The 22,409-nt window shown below is 33.7% G+C and overlaps 2 protein-coding genes across 3 annotated transcripts; both read left to right on the plus strand.

Annotated features, from left to right (window-relative positions):
- Positions 1-1,103: 1,103 nt before the first annotated feature.
- LOC130804574 (uncharacterized) lies at positions 1,104-12,313 on the plus strand. 2 transcript variants are annotated; one of them, XM_057669053.1, is made up of 11 exons: positions 1,104-1,437; positions 3,063-5,622; positions 6,615-6,670; positions 6,746-6,829; positions 6,958-7,070; positions 7,147-7,212; positions 8,249-8,350; positions 8,452-9,007; positions 10,028-10,233; positions 10,554-10,717; positions 11,917-12,313. In XM_057669053.1, coding segments are annotated over exons 2-11 (1,485 nt in total). In that variant the 5' UTR covers positions 1,104-1,437; positions 3,063-5,620; the 3' UTR covers positions 12,053-12,313. The 2 variants fall into 2 exon arrangements, with proteins under 2 accessions (XP_057525036.1, XP_057525035.1); XM_057669052.1 differs by lacking the exon at positions 3,063-5,622 and having other exon boundaries at positions 1,105-1,437.
- Positions 12,314-14,359: 2,046 nt separating this feature from the next.
- On the plus strand, positions 14,360-20,704 carry LOC130804575 (NADP-dependent malic enzyme). Its single transcript, XM_057669055.1, has 19 exons — positions 14,360-14,596; positions 15,017-15,192; positions 16,359-16,479; positions 16,570-16,644; positions 16,733-16,884; positions 16,981-17,086; positions 17,188-17,253; positions 17,685-17,852; positions 17,937-18,020; positions 18,110-18,208; positions 18,605-18,652; positions 18,780-18,833; positions 18,953-19,051; positions 19,140-19,229; positions 19,426-19,503; positions 19,603-19,677; positions 19,789-19,879; positions 19,957-20,085; positions 20,351-20,704. The coding sequence occupies exons 1-19, from the start codon at positions 14,567-14,569 to the stop codon at positions 20,437-20,439; spliced, it is 1,830 nt and encodes a 609-aa protein (XP_057525038.1). The 5' UTR covers positions 14,360-14,566; the 3' UTR covers positions 20,440-20,704.
- Positions 20,705-22,409: the final 1,705 nt, after the last annotated feature.

Below are 22,409 nucleotides of genomic sequence, written 5' to 3' on the forward strand. Positions count from 1 at the left end.
AACATATTCAAAATCAATTGATCAAATCAATTGATAAATCAACTAGGTACTACCATTTGTCTAACAACCCAAAGTTTTTGTTTTTTTGACCAGATTAGTCGGACTGATCGGATCAACAAACTCATCTACCCCTAAATAGATGGAGTAGCATCATATAAAAGAAAAACCAACAAGTTTTAGTACTTATATTTTATGGTTGTTGCACGCGAAAATGGTATGGACAAAGTCTGTACAAGACTTCCTCAACATCATGATACATTGATACGAGTTCATACAATGGGCTAAAATTCTAATTAGTGATCACTTTAAGTTATAATTTGTCATTTTAATATTGTAAGTGTAACACCCGAAATTAACCAACTGATTAAATAAGATTAACTTGAGCTAATGCGGAAGCTTGATACTTATATTACATCGATAATGTAATCAATTACTCAACAAACTATATTACCGATGTAATAGCCCGATATAAGTATTAAGCTTTCGCATTACCTCAAGTTAATTTTGTTTAATCAGCTGGTTTAGTTTCCGGGTTGTCACAGTAGGTGACTAGTGTAAAATTAAAAGTGACCACTTTAAGTTATAAATAATTACTTCAAAATACAAGTGATCACTACAACTATTTTATACAACAACGTATATCTTATACAATTAAACTATTTTATCCAATTTAAAAACATTCAATGTTATGCAAGTCACATGTTCTAATAGCTTTATCATGTATTTTACTTTTGTTGAGAATGAGTCAATTATTGGATCATGTGAATAATAATTTTGCAAGCATATCAATTTTGACAATTGTTTTCTTTATCAAAATCATAAATTTCACAAAGATAACTAATTTTAAATAGAATATAAAATCAATAATTATTCATTATAAAAGATATTATATGTTTATAAAAACTTATATCAATTTTTACATTTTATTAATATTATAATTTGATAATTAAAAGCATAATTATATTTTTTTTAATATATGTATCTCTATGCTAATAAACTTCATTATGCAAAATTATTTACTAATTATAAATAATTTCTTAAAAATATAAGTATATATTGAGTTAAATCTAATAAACTTGTCCTTTCAAAATTAGGGAAAAAGAAAGGGTAACATGACCGACATAATAATCAACAAATCAAAATTAATTTACGACTTGTCAGAACAAGAACAAAATCAGGGGGATGAACGACGACGTGTTCGAAGATTTATACTCTAGTTTGTTTTCCACTTAGCTTCTAATCCTTCGGAACCCTATCAATTTCCAAAATCTCCTCATTTTAATCCAAATCTACAAAAACATTAAACCTGATAATCATGGATGAAGACCGCATTCTGGAAAGGGAAATGTTTCAAATTGCTCAAATTAGAGAACTTGAAAATGAGGAATTGGAGGTAGAAGAAGTTGATGGTTTACCAGATTCTGATGATGAACCCATGTAAGGTTTTGTTTCACTGTTGTTTTTTCTAAATTCACGTTGTTAATCTTTTTGTTAGATCTGATTTCTTCGATTCCTTTCATGTTTGATTGAGGTTTAACTCTAATTTTGCTCTTTATGATCTTTGCCGCACGAATATGAAATCAATTTTGCGTTTTGTTAGTCGTTGTAGGGTTCGTAGATTATAAATTGACATATTTAATACGGGAGGAGAAATGAAGTTGAGTGAATGTACACATGCCAACTAGCAATTTTCATTTGCATTTTGGTGAATTAAAGTACTTTATATTATGAATCATGATTAGTTTAATTGAATTCAACTGTATGTCGAAAATTCGTGCACTGCCAGATTAATTGTAGAAAACCTAATAGGAATCTGAAGTACCCTTATGTCTTTGTTTTTAATGAGTTTGTCTAAAAGGGTTATTTTGCTTAGAAATTATCCTAAATGATCGGAGAAGTGGCATAATGAACAGGATATTGCAAATCTAAACATCTGAATTCTGGACTGTTTTGTTAAAATGGAAGCAGAATTGTGAATGTACATAAAATTTACGTAGCACTGGCTAGAATTAAGAAATAGATGTCAGGTAGGAGATTTCTGAATTGGAGGGTGAGAACTCAAGGGATGAGAGGCTTGTCTGGAAGTGGGTCTAATTCAACTATGAACTTACGGAGTTTGTCGCAAAGGAGAGAATAAGTATGAAGTATAAGATAAAGAATTAAAGATCCAATGTGATCAGTGGGCGACCATCATGAGATTATTTACAAATTGTTTTGATCCTGAAACTGAAAGTAGTTGATAGAAGAAGGCGGTGGAATATTGTATAAGAATTCTGAACTCATTTGAGAAGGGGGCTTTTGTTGATAAAATTTCTAAATCCTTGGAAATATGTACCACTAAGGTGGCCATCAAATTTTCTGGAGTGAAGTCATTTATTGGTTGAGGTGGCCTGGACAACATGGGCGTCAATGAATGAATTCTATTGGTAGTAATGAATTCTGTAAGCCAAGTGATACGATGACGAAGGATTTTGGGGCAAAGAGGAACAAAAGTATCAGTTTTATTAAGGGTACTTTCAGGTAGGTGTAGCTCATAAGACAATCAAGTGGAAACTTTTAAATAACCGTTGGTAGACATCAGGCTCTGCTCTCAGGTTAACGTCTCTTCAGCTTATTGTTTGTCCACTATTGTCAATGGGAAAACATAGATTTGGGCTGTTTTGGAAAGTAGATTCTCTCTCCTTTTTTTTCCATTATTATTTTTGTTCCTTGTGATGTACTTGGTACACTTATCTCCATTTCTAAGGAGCATATTGCATCGAGTATTTGAGTGATTACAAGATTATCAATGAAGTGATGTTTGCTCATTTGTAGTTTGTTGATGGCACCGTCTTTTTTCTTTTTGTCATTAGATAGGTTCCTATGATTACTTTGACAAATTCTATGGCACGAGTGATTTTTTTCATGCTTTTGAGCTTGTTTCTAATCTTTTATTCGCTCTAGTGTATCCATCATAGGTAGATCAACATTGACTTGTCTATTTTATTATTGGTTTTTTGTGATTGCTTCTTTCTATTTTCTACTTAGGTGTCCTTTCAGTGCAGTTTCTTTTTTCTGCACAGGTTCCCGGCGTTCGACGGTTTTACTCTAGTTGTGCCTCTCTTGCTGTACATCTTACTGTTTAAGCAGTTCAAAACATGTGCCATTGTTGAATCTTCTTGCTTAATTCAGTTCATTTGACCTTTGGCGCAGCCTTGTATACCTCTGATAAGTGTTGGCATATGTCCACTTTGAGTTTGCTTTGTGATGCACCAAAATAAACCAGGGTGTTCCTTGCTGGTCTTGTGTCCGCGTGGTAAAACATTGGATCTTGTGAAATCTTCCAAATAAAGAATCTTATAGTTGGGAATTTGATTGGTACCTAACTTGTTAATGGTATCACAATTCTGCCAAAAGGGTCTAAAATTTGCTTTTTTCCTGTTCACCATTTGCAAATAGTAAATTAGCTGAAATTATTTTGGTTGGTAATTGCAAACATAAAGGCACTATTTCTCCACGGGTTTTGCACTATTTCTGTGGACCTGCAACTATAGTTGTTTTTGCTTGAAGGTCTGTATAGAGGTTCGCAATAGGGTCAAAATTGAACCGACCTGAATATTACTCAAGTACAAGTCTGAAACTTAGTTTAACTACATACAAATTAGACAAGAAAATGACCCGGCGTGATACACGGGACCGAGTCTTGGATCCGATGGCTTGAATCAACACCTTTAGGTCTATACACTATACGTTCCTTCTGGTATATGCCCTCCCTCTTTCCTTGTTGTGAAATGAACTTTGTACCACTTAATATTGGTTGTAAAAGTTTCTATGAAATTAGACCTAATCTTAATCTATCCCGTTCTTTGTAGCACTTCGTTTATATATGTCTCAATTTGGTACTTTGATGCTTTAGACATGTAGCATGTTTATTTTTTGATTTGTAGTTGTGGAGGAAAAAAACAACCATATTAGGATTTGGGTTTTGAAGTAATGGTGTTAAGAAATGTTCGTAATAGCCAGGTCATTCATTTCTCTTTAGCATAAAATCGTAGGAGGTTAATTGTATTGTAGATTTACAGTCCATTGTATAGTCGTCTCTTTTGTATGCTTTTGATGGTGTATCATAAATTTACTGTGATTGAAAAGGAATTTATTCTGATTTATAGTTGTGGAGGAGAAAAAAGATCATACTACAATTTGGTTTGTTGACTGAGAGCATTCTGCTTGAATTTTAAAATATTGGTGTCTAAGGAATGTCCTTAATACCCAGGTTAGTCATTCTCATCAGCATCAGATCATTAGAACTAGACATAATCAATTCAGAGAAACCCTGCTGGAGTGTTGACATTACTTGATTGTAGAATTTTAATATGACAGGTGGATTCTCTTACAGTCTTACTTGTCTCTTGGTTAGGTTCAATGGTGGCAATGGGGTTTTTTTGACTGGTCTATTCTATGTTCAACAGTTTATAATCATCTCTTTCCAACTGTATTGTTCTAATCATTATGATGCTACTTTCATCTAAGTTATCATTCGGGAGGGTGTTGATGACCTTGGAACCCTTTAAGGAGGATTTGTTCCATCTGGAATTTGGATCACAATCATGCCGTTCTTGGGGATTTTATAATTTTGACTTCATCTCTCTTGGTCGTGTTTATATGAGGGTGTGGAGGGTTGATCCTTCTGGTGCTATGTCTTGCAATTGCTTTAATAAACCTGTCATACCTGCTGATAGGGCAAAGGCAATCAAGGTGTATCAGAGACATAACAAAAAGAATGCTGAGGTGGCAGACTCACATGAGCAAGCAATTGAGTAACAGAATTCTGGTATTAGGAGTGAAAGGAATATTCTAGAAAAGGCATCTTTATATAACCAATCATTTAGCAGCTAGTGACTATAAGGCTAGTGTATGCTATAAATACTATGATGTAATAATTGATTGGTATTACGAAAACCTTCCTTCCTCCTTCTATTCTGTCTTTACTCTTTTCTGTACCTCTTCTCCCTCTTAAATTCTTCTCTTCTTTCTTCTAATATCTCATTCTTTTTCCTGTTCTAAGGGCGGGGTTCATCACAAAACCCCCTAAAAGGTCCACGTCCAAATGCGTCTCCTATGTGTAATGTGATTTGGGGATTGGAAAATATTGGCTCAACTGTGCTCTTACATGATAGAGTTGATTCATGTTGTCTTTTGACTTGTGAGACAGATTTGTTTAAGCTTAATGGGAGGAGTTTGGGTGTTTTAAAATCTGCTTCAGGTCTATGTATTCTATCATGGAAAAAAGAAGACCCTTTAAAGTGGTCCTGTTTTGGGTGCTTGGGACCTATTTCTTTGAGCTGGTGGTGGGGTGCAACTTCTGGATAGAGTGTTCTAGGCATTATTGTGGTCCCATGCATGAGTTTTTTTGCATACTGCCACAGTCAAATCCCTCTGCACCTCATAAAGTAATATAATTTAAAGCCTAAAGGTTATTCTTTGTAATTTTGTCATCAGACCCAGTGTCCCTAAGAAACGACCCAGGGTATTTCAAGAGAGAAAACAGACTCTGCTCCGAGGAACTTAGATCTGAAAACTCGAAAGAAAGAGAAATTATAGACACCACCTTTTGGTTTTATGAAGGTCAAATGAGAAACAAATGTATGCTTAATTTATTATTTACAACCGCCTCTCACTCATTTACTATTAAAAAAACATGATATCTCTTTCTCCCTTTGTGTTTATATCAAGTACTAGAGAGTATTTGGTATTCCTATTTCCTATGTGTATTCTAGTTGCAATAATTATTTTATTTATGACTTAGAAAATAAATATATTGGGTCTTTTTTAAACAAGTCTCCCACTTCCTATAAAAATTTAGTCTTCCACTTGACCACTTCTCAAAATAAGAACTTGATGAGTCCGAAACAGCGACACTAGGAACACTTGTACTAGAGTCTAAGCTTCACAAGGTGTACTTCTATATCACATGCCCTGTTAAAACTTTGAATGGAATTTACATTGCCATGTTTTTTAACAGATTGTTTTTGACTTCTTTCCATATCTCCACTTAGTTTAGTTTATGTTTATGCAAATATATATGTAATTTCATTGCTTTTGCGTGGCTAATTGTTATTTTTATTTCTCTTTTCGTTTAAATTGACCCAAAATAGTCCTATGAAGATTAGGAAATTATGTGACGCTGCTTTTGTAAGTGTGGTACAAGGTGCAGAATACTATCTTGGTTCTCGTACGGCCATGTATTGGCGGAGACCATGAGAATGAGATACCCCTTGAATTGGTCTAAACATGTGTTTTATACCTTTATAATGTGGGTAGCTTCTGTTTGGCGTATATGAAGAACTTTACAACCTAGCCGATACGATAAAATTTGACTTGTTTTTGCACTATGGATTGGTATACTGGATTTAGGGTTGGACTGGGAGGAAGGGTTATAAAAGGATACTCCCTCTCTGGCCAATTTGGACGGTAATGATGGCTTTGTTGTTGACCCAGATCGAAAAGTGAAATTTGGGCTTGATATGTTGCATAGCCCTTATAGCTACAATAGTGTGAATTCTTTGTTTATTAATGCATAACCTTTGACTCCTTGTTTTACTTGTTTCTCCTCTAACTCTGGTGGTCATTTCCAGGCTGAGTGAATTCACATTTGACACCTGTCTGGCATCACTGCATACCTATTTGGGTGGTAGGCACATAATTTATATTGTGGTTAATTTTTTTATTTTACAAGTCTTTCCCTGATTTTTCACAAATGATGCAGCGGTTGAAGATACTCATCACAGTCACAGGGCAGCAATTGTTGATAAAGGCGCCATTTTGACACTCCCTCTTTTCTATCTTGAAGGTTTTTGTATTAAGTAACACTTCGATTATGTGTCAGCAATACAATTGTCTAAATTTTATTTTGTTAAATCCTTTTATGTAACTTTAATATGCGTCTAAGTGAATTGTTTTTTATTTTGTGTTGGCCAGGCGTGGTACTGTTTCCGGAAGCAACTCTTCCTTTGAGAATCATACAACCAAATTTAATAGTTTCTGTTGAAAGAGCAATGGGTCAGATTGATTCCCCTTATACAATAGGTGTGGTACGTAAACTACTTGCCTTATTTATCATAGTTTTAAATTTTAATTTTACTATGCTCGACTTTTTTATGCTGTCAGGTTCGTGTCTACTGGGATTTTGAGACTAGAAGGCTAAGATTTGCATCTGTTGGGACCACAGCTGAGGTATTCTATTAAATGCTATTACATAGATATGTTCGATTTTCTCTTACCATTCTTGTTTTACATTCCAATGCTAATAGAGCTATTGCTTGTGAGATTCTGATATTTTATGTCGTATAAATATTGTCTTCATTGTTGGTTTAATTTTTCTAAACTGGAGAATCATTGTTATCAATCTTGTAGTTGCTTGTAATCTTCCTTTTCTTATAACTAATATTGTGTCAGATCTCAGATAAGTCATGGCATAGCCTTTTAATTTACTGGATATGCGCTGTTCCTTGTTTAGCTGGGAATTATGAAATTGAAACCTTGCTGGGTGAAATGAACTATATACACTGATACACCTTTTTCAGTAAGGGTTGCAAGTAGACTGCTGATTTTGGTCATTTAGTCCAGTTCCTGTTGTACGGTTTAGGGTATCAGACGTTGTGTGTTCATAGTTTGCCTTTTTGACTCTTTGATTTTGTTTTCGGGTCAATCACAGTTTAGGTCTGGTAATTTTTATCCGATTGGGAAGCTGTAGCCGCAACCAGATAACTTTCCAGGTTTTGATAGTGGGAATTATGTTTTACTAAGCAGTGTGTTAGCCAAGGTGAGGGTTATCTTATGCTTCACATTGTTTTTAGAAGATAATGTACATGAGCCAAAAGGATTTGCCGCCAAACTTGTCCCAAAATCATGGTAAACTAAATATTGCATGTGACTGCTCTTCATATATTGTCCAAAGGACTTGCACTTTTATCTTTTTTGTTGTTTAGGCTGTCCAAAAATTATTAATAATGAATAAAGTAGTACTGAGTACTCACATTATGAGATTTATCCTCTAAGTGGACTTTCACTTTCAAATTATCACTTTACGTGTTACGTTGTTCTTGCTACTTTGTGCGCCTGTTCTGAAAATTGTTGGCCAGTCATAGCTACTTGTTGAACAATGATTGTTGTCTGAGCTATACTGAGGAAATAAAATTGGATTAAGAAACATTTGGGTGCCTTAACTTGAGTATACAGCCGATTATAAATCTTCTTTCCACTGACACAGATTCGACAATTTCGTCGTTTAGAGGATGGATCGGTCAATGTGGTTACCCGTGGAAGGCAGCGGTTCCATGTTAGACGGCATTGGATTGATGCTGATGGAGCTGTAAGAGCAAACTTTATGTCAAATTACCATTAGTGCCACTATCGTGATGCTGTTGTGTTCCACTACTAGAGATTAATATTGACAAAATGTTGTATTTTTAGCCATATGGAGAGATTGAAGTTATTGAAGAAGATTTGCCTTTGAGGACTCCACGTGATGCATTTGGAACCTTACCTCCATTAAGTAATCTTTGTTGCCGGGGCTTTTCTGACTCTACAAAATCACATCAGGCAAAGAGCCGTGGAGATGTTGAAAACAATGATTCTGATGCCGAGTCGGATGAAAGTTTCCTGACGGAGCTTTCATTATCAGAGATGAGATTGCATCAATCTGTTATTGAGTCCTGCTGTGACTATGATATGATTGATGAGTTCACAAGTAGTGATGATGAGAAGTATGTTTGTGATTCGGAGCATCATTCAAGAATATCTCAATCAAGTGACGGCTCATCTGCATCGAAATATAGAAGGAGAATAAATGCTGTCACAGGAGTTCTGACAAAAGATAAGACAAGTCAATCGCCTCAGAAAGAGGAACCGTGGAGGAGGAGAGGTATGCCTTCCAGGTTGAATCGATTCCGCACAGTTCCCAGAGCATTCTGGCCATACTGGGTTTATCAGATGCAAGATTCTTTTTCTCTAGCTCAAAAGGCTGCAGGTGCTTCTCTCTCTCCTTTCTCTAGAATCGTTTCTCCTTCTCCACCATTCAAATACTGACGTATTTTGATATAATCTTCAAAACGTTCTTGCACGCCATTTTTTCTTTCCATATGGTGTGACTTGTGTATTATTTTTATTTGTTTGTGCTATGAAGCATGGTGAGTGCAAAATTCTGTGGGTTTCTGTCCTGCTCGTTCTTGGAATTGGAAATGCCTTTTGTTATTACAAATTTTAGTATTTTTCTGTTGATGATGAGTTCTATCTGGGAGGTGGGGGTAAACTATGAATGATAAGGACTTCAAAATTAGATGCAAATGGATTAAGTGGAGAACATGGGGCAGCTAGTAGCTTGGGCCTTGGAGCATGATAATATGCATTTATTTGTCAAGAACTTCGGAAGGGGGGCAAAAAAATCTAACGTTTCCTAATTGTATCCCCTTGACAATGTTTAACCCTGTTTGCTCTCTGAATTTGTTCCGTGAACCAAATTGTCCGCCAGTCTTTTGAAATAGTTTTCTCAACTTCTGTGATAGAGCTGCTGTATGGTCTGTTTTGATGGATTTATGTGATTCCTTCTATCAATGATGTTGTCAAAGCATAAAAAATTTAAAACCATGTAGATAACCTCCTTTCACCCAAGGCTTCAAACATCAAAGTATACTGCAAAAAGACGGTTTTGGTCATGGAAACGGTTGCGAATCTGATTTGCAGTCAATGCAGCCTATATTTTTAATCGCAGTGAATTCATAAACCTTTACGATACGGTCACGATGGGATGATGCGACCTTGTTTTTGCACTATGCAGTTTAAACACTAAATTATTGTGGTGATTGACTCCTTTACCATTATGAGGTTCTGGATTATGGAGGTGCATCTTTTTGTAATGGTGAAAAGTTTCTGAAACTTTAGTTATGACTTGTGACTGCCTTCTGATGTGAAAATTGAATACTATAAGTGACTGTTTAAAGGTATATTGCAGTTTTCTACAAGGTAACAATAACACATGCTTGTTATGCAGGTATGTGGAAGCAGGTAGTTGGGGCACCAAATATGGATGGTTTTGTTAGAAAGCCGGATACTTTGTCGTTTTATATTGCCAGTAAAATTCCTATTTCGGAGGCTACGAGACAAGAATTACTGGAAATTAATGGAGTCTCATATAGACTACGCCGGGAAATTGAATTACTTGAAAGTTTTGATCGTGTGAGGTGTAAAAATTGTCAGGTACCGCAGAGATTTCCCTTTTTTAATTTGATTTTCATTTTTTCCTGAAGGGGAATTATTCTTTTATTGGTGGGGTGGGGACGTGGGGTGAGATTGATTGAGGCCTTATCCTTTAGGTTAGTGAAGGACCAAGCTAGGTGCCTGATTTTCGAGATTAAGATAATTAGGTCCCCCATTATTGCCGAAATTTACCATTACAACTGCAACTAACACGCAACTGTTCCAAGTCTTGGTTCTGCTTGGCTGTTGTGCCATATACTTTATTCATCAAGTGTGTTAATTTGTTCAATATCTTAACTGGTGATTTTGCCTTGTGGCAGACCGAAATTGCCAGGCGAAGTGATATGCTGGTGATGTCTAACGAAGGCCCCCTTGGTGCATATGTTAACCCTAGTGGCTTCGTGCATGAGATAATGACTCTTTACAAAGCCAATGGTTTGGCACTGATTGGCCGGCCTAGAAAGGAGTTCAGCTGGTTTCCAGGGTATGACCACTTCTCATATTAGGCAGATCATGCTACCTTGTTTATTTCTCTTTATTGGAGTATTTCCTTAACTTTAAAGTGGATTTCACAAAACTACCTATTTGCTTTGGGCCTCTGTAAACATGTTATTTGATTGAGGCCTTAGGCCCTTAACATTAAGTTAGTGGGTAACACTTATAATTTGCAAATAAATATCAGGATACTTAAATTGTAAATTAATGAAAGTAGCAACTAGCATAAAGCTGAAGAAGTGTTGATATTGATTTGCGAAGCTGTATTTGCTAACTTGTCAAAACAAAGAAGTTATTTTTGCTTGACTCTTGATATAAAACATGAACATTAATAAAAAGCGCACATGATTTAATCAATCATTTTACTACAGTCTATTATAATGTGAAATTAAAATACTATAAATCTTCGGCTCCAATGAGGATGACATATTCATCCATACAAGTGATGTGCAATTCTTTAGCAATAAGATATAAGCAAATTCTTTGACATATGCCAAGCTTTATTTTGGTTTCTTATTAAACTTGCCCTTGAGGCAGCCTTCACGAAACCATTTTTGACTTATATTCTTTAGAGAGTTTGGTTTGGGGGAAAACTTTTTTGTAAAAAAAGTTTTTTCCATTTTCCTTTGGTTTAACAACGGACTTCAAATGGGGACTTTGATGGAATGTTTTTTCCATTACTTTACAAACTTTTCCCTTCCAAACTGGGGAAGAATCCAAATTTGCTCTTCCATCCTGTACAACCTCATTTTTTGTCGAGATTTTTTTTATCTAACTAAACATAAGAAAATATATCATCATTTGCATTTTACATTGGAAAATAGTTTTCCAAGAAAAATATTTTCCGTGCGACTCCCACTGAGTTTGGTAGTCCAGTCCATACAAATAAAGCCATAGACAGTTTTTTAGGAATTTTTTTTGGAATGTGACAAATCGGAGTACAACGTTACAACTGTTAAATGAAGTTTTTCTCACATCATCCTACTAAGAAAATTATCCCTAATAGAGATTATGATTTGATTATGTGATGTAGAGTGAAGGTTATGGACTTATGGGTGATAGTGCTAACTAATTTTCAACTAACGGGTAGTTCTTGAGATCAAATACCCTCAATTAGGATAAATCATCCACCAATGTTTCTTGTTTTTTCGTATACGCTGAGCACCTAATACACCAAACGTTGTGCAGATATGCGTGGACTATTGTCAACTGTGTTACCTGTGAGAGGCACATGGGGTGGCTTTTTACTGCAACAAACAAGAAGTTGAAGCCTAAATCTTTCTGGGGAGTTCGAAGTTCTCAGGTTTCTGATGACATGCGATAAGGATTTCTTAGCCGACTCCCGAACCTCCTTTACGTGTTCTGCTAGTAAACCGGTCACATATCGATGCTGTAGTCTTGTCAATGAGAGCGGCCGTATGTGTCTATACGAACAAGTGAAACTGTATAATGTGTAGTTCGTTTAATTTTTTTCGTATAACCAACAAGGCTCCTCTGGGACAGTTGGTTGTATAGGATATCTCTCTTGTAATCTGTGTATGTTTGTAAAAATTCAACAATATATGGCTTGACTGGTTTTCATAAATGTTTTAAATAGTGAAAATTTTGGAACTTAGCAGGGTAGAACGTTTCTATAGGGATACATGAGGGAAATCAAGTCCGCACGGGCACAGGACTGCAGGCTGCAGCATATTGCCATTATTTCATGGTGCCGTCCACGGGCTGCTCGAGGGATTGGCGTTCCTCGTGCTTAGAAATTAGAATGAGTAATTTGAACAAAATAAGTTGTTTGATAACGTAGGTAAAGAATAAGTAATATGCTATCTACTCTAAACCCATGAAATTAGGATACTTTGCATACACTTCAAGAATCAAGGAATCAAGCATTATATTTAAGAGTTTGTCTAGGTATATTACGGCTATTTATTAACTTGATAAATCACTCTTATTTTGCATGATTTAATAGGGAAAAGATTTAGGAATTTTCTTTTATCCTTTTAAATTTTATTTATTTTCATTGTCTTTTTGTGGTGATTTACAAATCACCGTGATTGACTAGGAATTTCTATGTATTCATAAGAATATTCATGTTTTATCTCTTTGTTTCTTTCAAACTATGTTTTATCTCTTTGTTTCTTTCAAACTATTTTATTTTTCTATTTTAAGTCGTTTCACTTATTATCACATATTTTCTTATTTGAAAATATATTATAAATAAGAATCAAACCTATAACGCTCAAGATAAAAACGGTTTTGACAATCTTTTAAGTTATCACGTAAAGTGTTCAAAAGGGATTTTGTCAAGAAGACCCGTTAATTATGTAAAAAACTCTAATAAAAGTATGTTAGGGGTATAATTAAGTAATGATGTAAAAAAGGGTCTTGACAATCTCTTAAGTTATCAACATTGAATTATTCCAAAAGATAGTTATTAAATGGCACTACAATTAGGAATTCATAAATGGTTCAAAGACCATGACCATCAAAAAAGAATATTGTTTTATATTATCTACATCAAATTACTATTGCCTATTTTTGACTCATAATATTAATATTAATATGAAACAAAAAAGCCCAAAAATATAGACATAATATTAGGTGTTAGTTACCGAGAATCATGAAAAGTTTTTCCTTTAATTTTTTACTCCAAAACTTTCACCTTACATAAATTCTTCGTCTCTTCTACATGTAGAAAATTCTCCTAACCAAAAATAAAAAAATTATCCAGAGGCTATTTGTATCTAGTAAACTGATATTTTAGATGATGTTTGTTTGAAAAAAAAGGAAAAGTGTGAAAAAGTATTTAATAAATATTTTTTTTCAAAAAGTACCTAATAAAAAAAGTATTGTCAAAAAATACATAACAAATTTTTTTCTTTTCCAAAGAGTACCAATTAAAATTTTCTTTCAGTTGACTGTTAAATATATAACGGTTGACTGGTCAAAATCAAAAATTCTTCTTCCTCATATTCAATTTTTTCCCAATTCAATTTCATCATTGTCTTTTTCGTCTACTTTTAACTCAAAATTAAAATTAAATTGAAAACGAAATTAAAGATGAAGAAAAAAAATATCGATTTTGACCAGTCAACCGTTATATTTAACGGTCAACTGAAGGAAAACGTTACTTGGTACTCTTTGAAAAAAAAGAAAATTATTTTTACGTCTTATCACACTTTTCTTTTTAGTCTGTTCAATTTACTTTGCTATAATTTTTTTTTATAAAAATGTCTCACAACTTTCTTTTATTATCAATCACATATTTCAATCCCCATTAATATTATCCACACAATTCAAATAATTTCACCATTTTTTAATCTTTATACAATATAGATATCATAATTTTTAGTGACAAATGGAGTATAACCATAGGAATTCAAAATTAGTGTGAATTCCAACACTTTATAGAAATTAAATTACCAATTCTTGTAATATTAATATTTCATTTCCTCAAATAAACAAGTTTTCATAATTCCTAAGAATTTAAAAAATAAATTAAATTCTCAAAAATTAGCAAATTCCCCTAAAAATTTACTTTTTATGTCAAACAAACAAACAAAAGTCCTAGTATTTTCCACTAGCTCATACCAATAAAACAACGCGTAAATGTAAAGGAATATTAGACTTTGAAATTTTACATTCTCACCTACAATTTACAAATATTTCTATATTTTCTATTTTTATTCTTTTCCAACTAACTTGGGTATAATCTCTCCTCAATTAGACCCCTTTCCATAATACCCAAAAATAATACAAAAAATAATACTTCTCTCGAAGAGACCGTCTTTCACGATAATTTGTGAAATAATACTCTTAATTTTCCAAAAATTCAAAAAAAATGATGGCTTTTAACAAGCCCCATTTCCTGGTAATTCACATTCACTTTATAATCTTTTTTAATTTATTATCATCAATAGTAATTTAATATTTATTTAAGCAATAATATTCTTATAGAAGCTTCTAATCAAACAACATAAAAATAGTCAATCACAACTCACACGTTTTAGATTTTTATAATTATAATTTAATAATCTTTGAGTTTTCAATTTCAAATCCTGGTGTTCTGACAAATTTTCCCTTTTTCATACATAAATTAATAAATTTTCGACATATTTATTTTTAGAAAATTCAACCCTTTTCATATTCCCATTTCCCCAACGTAGCTTATAAGAATGACCAAAGTTACATTTGCATTTCAATAACAGAAACCATAAATATTAAGAATTAATATACATTGTTGTTTCAGATCATTTCTGGGTGTTATTCTTTTTCTGGGTTTGTTTTGTAGAGATTCTTGAATTGGAGGAAAGAAAAAAGGGTGATTAGAGGAATAATGGGAAGTCGTAGTGTTTTGGAGGAGATGACTCAAGGATCCAACAGTGTTGCTGGTGTTAAGGATTTCTATGGTGAGGATTCTGCCACCGAGGATCAGCCTGTTACTCCTTGGGCCTTTTCTGTTGCTAGGTGATTATTTCTATTTTTTTTTTTTTTTTGTAATTTTGTGGATGATTTTGATGGGTGGGAATTGGGAATGGGGATCATGTGATCTTTTTGGGTTTTTGGGTAATAAATGGATCATGGTAAAATTTAATGATTTTGGTAAAAATAAGATCAAAGATTTGATGGGTATTGCTTGATTTGATCTTTTGTTACATACTTACATGTTTGTTATATGACATAATAATATCATCATATTTGTATATCCGTATATCCCCTCGTAAAAATTATAATTAGGGTCCAAAAAAAAATTAAAAGACGACTTACCATTATCAAAGGAGTTTGGAGGTTGCGGTCAATAAGATATAACGTTAAGATTGTTTTCTTGTTAAATAATATAATAAGGTTGAATTGTTAAGCTATTTTTGTTAATTAATCTAATGGCTAATAGGCTAATAGTTGAATTAAATGTGGAAATGTACACCAAATTTTGTCATTTTTGTTTGTTATCTTGACCGTTGAGGATTTTGGTATGTAATTTCCCGGAAATACTTCACATGTGAGGAAGATTTTATATCGCTAAAAGAGTAAATTGTAGACTTGTATATAATATTTGATGGATCTTTTAATGCCATTTGATTTTGGGAAAGAGTGAAACTCATTATATGTTGTATGCAAGTCAATGCTCATGATCCCTAGGTTTGTAGGTCCGAGCCTATGGATGCCCTGTGGGTGTGTCCCCAGGTGATTATGTGACTTATCGACAGCCTAATATATGCATAAATGTGGCTATTTATTTATGTCTGTTATGGATGTTTCTTATTGCCTTGCATTTCCTATTTTATCATCCATTTTAGACGAGCAAGGGCATGGTAACCTAAATCGCTTTTTGAATTTGCTTTTAGCTTAAAATAGTTCAAAATTGTTTGATCAAGAGATTCTGAAATTCATACCCAATGTAACATAATTCACCAACTAATTCACTTTTTTTATCCTCAATTCACTCAAAATCTCTGAAAATAGCCCAAAATAGACCATAATTTATTTTTTTCGATTCATAACAAGATAACTAATCATGTGACACAGATCATACCATAACTACGTTATAAAAAATTCCCGGGTCATATCCTTTAATGAGTTTAAATGTTTTCATTTGATGCTGATTTTGCTATCTCCCTTAATATCAATTGCAGTGGATTTACATTGCTGAGGGATCCCCATCACAACAAAGGGCTTGCATTTACAGATAAAGAAAGAGATGCTCACTACTTACGCGGTCTATTACCTCCGTCTGTTCTATCCCAGGAGCTCCAGGTTACCTCACTGAACATTGTTTGAGCATACAATCTATTTAGCTTTTTTGCGTAGCGATTGTACTTACTCGCTAGTTTTCTCAACCACCAGGAAAAGAAGTTTTTGACCCTCCTTCGTCAATATCAAGTTCCCTTGCATAAATACATGGCCATGATGGATCTTCAGGTACATCTTTGTTTTGCATTATACTTGTAAGACGGGTGCAATTTCTGTACTGTTTGTCACTTAAAGAACAATGCTGTAACATTCACAGGAGAGGAACGAGAAGCTATTTTATAAGCTTCTTATCGACCATGTAGAAGAACTGCTACCGCTTGTGTATACTCCAACTGTTGGTGAGGCCTGCCAAAAGTACGGAAGTATTTTTAGACGCCCTCAAGGTCTTTTCATTAGCTTAAAGGATAAGTACGTTTTTTTTGTTTTAGTGCATTCTCATCGATTTCAAATTCTCGAGTCCTTTATGTTTTAGGAAATGAGAATTCGGTGTATTTGGGGTAACAGGGGGAAGATTCTCGAGATTTTGAAGAACTGGCATGAAAAAGATATTCAAGTTATAGTCGTAACTGATGGTGAACGTATTCTTGGACTAGGAGATCTTGGCTGTCAGGTAACTGTGCTTGTTTAGTCTCGTTTGTTTTTCGTGTGCGCTAAGCTAATGCTATACCTTGTTGATTCTTTACTGATTTGATGAATTTTTGATGTGTTTAGGGAATGGGCATACCCGTTGGAAAACTTTCGTTGTACACAGCACTTGGTGGAGTTCGCCCTTCAGCAGTAAGTATTAGGAGTATAATTTGATTAAGCTTTTATCTTTGTATAGGTTTTGAATTTGAAATGTGTACGGTGATAGCATGAACTATATGTTCCCTGTCTTAACTTATTAGCGCGCACTGGTGCTTTTTAGAAGTTTTTTAAAATGTATGAACTTAAGCTTTGAGCTTATATCCCGACTAAAGGTGTTCAAAACAGACCCAATGACTTGATATTATCCGAATTGATTCGACCTCAAATGAATTTAAAATGATGTAAAAATTAATATGGACGCAAGACCCAATTTTGAACAGACCCGAAACACCTGACCCGATGACCCGAATGAACACCTCTAATCTCAACTGCGTTGTGTTGACTCTTTGTTTCAGTGTTAGATCCTTGTTACTTCATTTCACACCAAAATATTGAATTTCCCCTCTCTTTGATCTTTGCAGTGCTTGCCTATAACCCTTGACGTTGGCACAAACAATGAAGATCTTTTGAATGACGAGTTTTATATTGGATTGAGACAAAAGCGGGCTACAGGGTCGGAATACGCTGAGTTTGTTCACGAGTTTATGTCTGCTGTTAAGCAAAACTATGGGGAGAAAATCCTCATACAGGTCAGTCTTGACAAAATTGAGCTTCTGAACACATAGTTTCTTCCAAAAAAATATTAGTTCTAATGTTATGATGTTATTTGACAGTTCGAAGATTTTGCAAACCATAATGCGTTTGAACTGCTGGAAAAATATCGCACTACTCATCTTGTCTTTAACGATGACATTCAGGTAAAAGTTCGATACTTGTGTCGGAAGACTTGAGATAGTCTAGTTGCTTTTAGAAATTTAATTGACATAAGTTTCCTTTTCGAGTGCAGGGTACTGCCTCTGTGGTTCTTGCAGGGCTTATTGCTTCGTTGAAGCTTCTGGGAGGAAACTTGGCTGACCATACGTTCCTATTCCTTGGCGCTGGTGAAGTGAGCACTTAACTAGCTTATGTTCACGAATCATTATTCTTGTATTCCTCCGTCCTTAAACTTGTTAAACTAGGCTGGACTTATTGTCAATGCCAGTATATACTCGGGAAAACAGAAGGTGCATACACTTCATTAGCCAAGGAGATACCATCCCAAAACCATATGACAATGAGAGGAAAAGCTCTAATGATTAATAAAGTGTGCACACCATCTTTAATTTATCGATGTGGGATAAATCATTCCAACAGAGCTTCGCATATACTATGTTGAGATATCTTCTTGTTACCTTCTATATTTTTATCGACCCCTTGTTTGATACTGGTCTTTGTCGCTACACTCTATTGCTACCCATTTACGAGCTTTGTTTTCTAACAATCAAAATTTTGTTCTTTAAAGGCTGGAACCGGTATTGCAGAGCTTATAGCACTTGAGATGTCGAAGAAGGTATCCAACTGATCCAATGTTTTTCGTTATTTGTTTTCTCTGTATGTTTACGCCCATACTCCATTCTTTATACCCCATTTACTTGCTCTTCCTTTATTTAATTTTTTGTTCTACTATCTTTCGACAGACAAATTCTCCAATCGAAGAAATGCGTAAAAAGATCTGGCTTGTCGACTCCAAGGTAAACTCCACACACTGAACTTGTTGCTGATTATCCTTATTGTATGGACTATTATCTAGTCCATATTAGTTGATTCCAACCCCTTTTGGTTAACAAGCTTGCTGCAATTGTTACGACAGGGACTTGTTGTCAGCTCTAGGAAGGAGTCGCTTCAATCATTCAAGCTGCCGTGGGCTCATGATTTTGAACCAGTCACAACTCTTCTAGAGGCAGTTCAGGTGAACGGCGTGCTGAGAATGCATTTGATCGTTACGCAACTTCCTTTTGACTAAATCTGATGTCTTATTTTCTGGCATAAATTTTCAGACAATCAGGCCCACTGTGCTGATTGGTACTTCTGGTAAAGGAAAGACATTTACTAAGGAGGTGGTTGAAGCTATGTCATCTATCAATTCGGTACTATTCTTTTCTTTTTACCGCCCCTTTCTGTGTCACATGATTCATCAATCTTCTCGCAAATCACAAACCCAAAAGCCAAATTATGGGTTTTCGGCTATTTTTGGCGATTTTGAGTGCATCGGAAATTCATAAAGCGAATCTGGCGAGTTATGTTATATTGGGCCCACTAAGACTCATTTGGTTGTTTGTGCAGAAACCTCTTATTCTGGCTCTATCAAACCCTACCTCACAGGCGGAATGTACAGCCGAGGAGGCCTACAATTGGAGTCAAGTAAAAAAAATTTCAGTTTGCTTTTGAATTTGTACTTTTCTACAAAATATCTTACTGAAAATGAAGAAACTAATACAAATCATAATTTCATATAAGTAGGGGAAGGCAATATTTGCCAGTGGAAGTCCATTCGATCCTGTTGAATACGAAGGAAAAACTTTCGTCCCTGGCCAGGTTTAATCAACAATCAAAACCTTTTTCTTAACAGCTCGTATTGTATGAGACCATCTCACCATCAGACTGACCCATATAGATAGATCATTGATTTGAATTTCTGTGTTTCAGGCAAATAATGCATACATATTCCCGGGTTTTGGTTTGGGTCTGATAATGTGTGGTGCAATTCGCATACATGATGACATGCTTTTGGCTGCCTGTAAGTGCCCATCGAAATTTTATCTCTACAAATGAAACTGCGAACCCATATATAACTGTTGTTATCATCGTAAACAGCTGAGGCATTGGCTTCACAAGTTACTGAGGAGCATTTAGCAAAGGGACTTATCTATCCGCCATACAAGGACATCCGAAAGATATCTGCTCATATTGCTGCTAAAGTAGCAGAAAAGGCTTATGAACTTGGTAAGCTAATTTACTCTTTTCGCTGTCTAATGTATCCGAAAGATATCAGAAAGGGCACTCACTACATGCGGGCTATCTTGACTGCGCACACTTGTCCTACCCTCTCCCTCGAGTGGGTACGGGTATGACTTGTTCGCTATCTCTTCCCCAAGACCCTGAAATCGTGCGGGACACTAGGCTGTTGACCATGACCATTGTCTGATGTATGCAGAAATACTTACATCGTTTCGTTAGTCTACTAACCCGTTGTTATCTATCTGTATAGGCTTGGCTGGTCGTCTTCCAAAACCCGAAAATCTTGTAAAGTTCGCTGAGAGATGCATGTACAGCCCTGTTTACAGAAATTACCGTTGAATTTCTTGCAGTTTTTTGAGGTTCCTGCAGCTCTTGTTACCCTTATTGGCTTTTGGGTACTACTATATGGTTTTTGTGCAATTTTGATCATATATTTGTTATGATGTAATTGTTGAGAATGTAGTTGATAAGTTTGTTTGGAAAATATCTAATTAGGTAATTGTTCATTAATTCTAATACTTTATGAATTAGTAGTATAATACAAAAAAATTATGTAATAAATTCTCGATTAATAATCCGATAAATTACTATACTTTATCATCAATTTTATGAATCTATAAATTATAACATTTTAACTTATGAAAATATTCCACATGTACAATAATTTAATAATAAATTTAATAAATTATATATATATATATATATATATATATATATATATATATATATATATATATATATATATATATAATCAATCTCATCAATCTCAAAAGGTCAAGTTATTATCATAATCGGTATAACTTGGGCAAATCAATAATATTCACATGTAGGCACCTCTGTTCGTGACCTTACTAGCTATGTCTAATTTAAGTCTACATTGCCATTTAATTGTATGCCTAATTGAAAAGAGTTGACTCTAAAGTGGTAGTTAATGCACTTATATTAGAATTAATAATTTAACCTATAATAGAATTAAATTTACTAAATAGCATAATATTGACTAACTTAAAATTTATAAAGAATACATAAATAATGTATTTTTAGCTATTTTTAAAAAAAATTTAGAAATTAAACATATTTTTTTAGGGTCATCATATTTTTTATATGATTTGAATCGATTTTGATAGCACTATACGAATTTATTCTATTTTATTTGTACTTTCTCTTAATTTTTTTTATATATATTCAAACATATACTAATCACCATAAAACAATAACCGATAGTCGGTGTTAAACATTTTTCTAAATAAATATAAGAGTATTACTTTAACCTAAAAATAATACTATAGGACAAGTCTATAAAAATAAAAATTACTAATTCTTAGCTTTAAAATTAAGTTGGATAAAAATAGTTATTATAATATATAGTGAATTAAGTACCCGAACTGTGATTTAAATTTTTATTATTTAATTTTTTTTTTTACTATTTGACCCACCATTTATTGATAGGATCACCAAATCATTCAAAATAAACCCACATAACTTTTGTCAAAATTTCAATTGATAATTAAATATTTAAATTAGAAGATAAAATATGATGATATTCCTGCAAATCAAATATTTGATTGTTATTGTCAATATTTGATAATGTGATTTCTTTCATATAAATATAAAGTTACTCTTGAGTCTAGTTATCAAACTTTAAAAACTCAATTTAAAAATCGTAAATAAATTATGAACTACATTTAAGCACAGTTATTCATAAGTTTTAAATTTATAAAAATCATGTATTACATAAGTATTTAACTAGTAGTATATTTATATTTATCGTGAAAAATTTATAAATGTCTACTGATTTGTTAATTATTTTTCTTTTTACACTTAACTTTAGCAGGAAAATATATACATAATTACGATAATATTATTGAGATTACCAACTTTAATATATAATTATATCTATATAGTATAAATAAAAGATTTAGCACCGATACTAATCATGTAAAGAACAAGAAACATAAGCACATGCATATACAAAGAATGTCAATCAAAATCACAATTTCATATATATTTTTAAAATAATTGGGAGGATATGATTTGAACATGGTAACCAAAATACTCCCCACCGAAGACGTTTCCTATTTGAATAACTTACCAAAACAAATTCATTAATTAATTCAAAAAACACCAAACTCCCCTTAATTTAATGACAAAAATAATATTAAATGGTGATTATATTTGGTAAGTTTAGTCTCCTTAATTAACAAATTTTTGTCATACTAATGGATGGTAATGGTGAATCAAGCTCAAACTTAGGTGTCTTTAATTGACTAAGATTATATACAATAAAGTATAAAATATTGGAGTTTATT

Source organism: Amaranthus tricolor, chromosome 17 (assembly GCF_026212465.1).
Source record: "Amaranthus tricolor cultivar Red isolate AtriRed21 chromosome 17, ASM2621246v1, whole genome shotgun sequence".
NCBI lineage: Eukaryota > Viridiplantae > Streptophyta > Magnoliopsida > Caryophyllales > Amaranthaceae > Amaranthus > Amaranthus tricolor.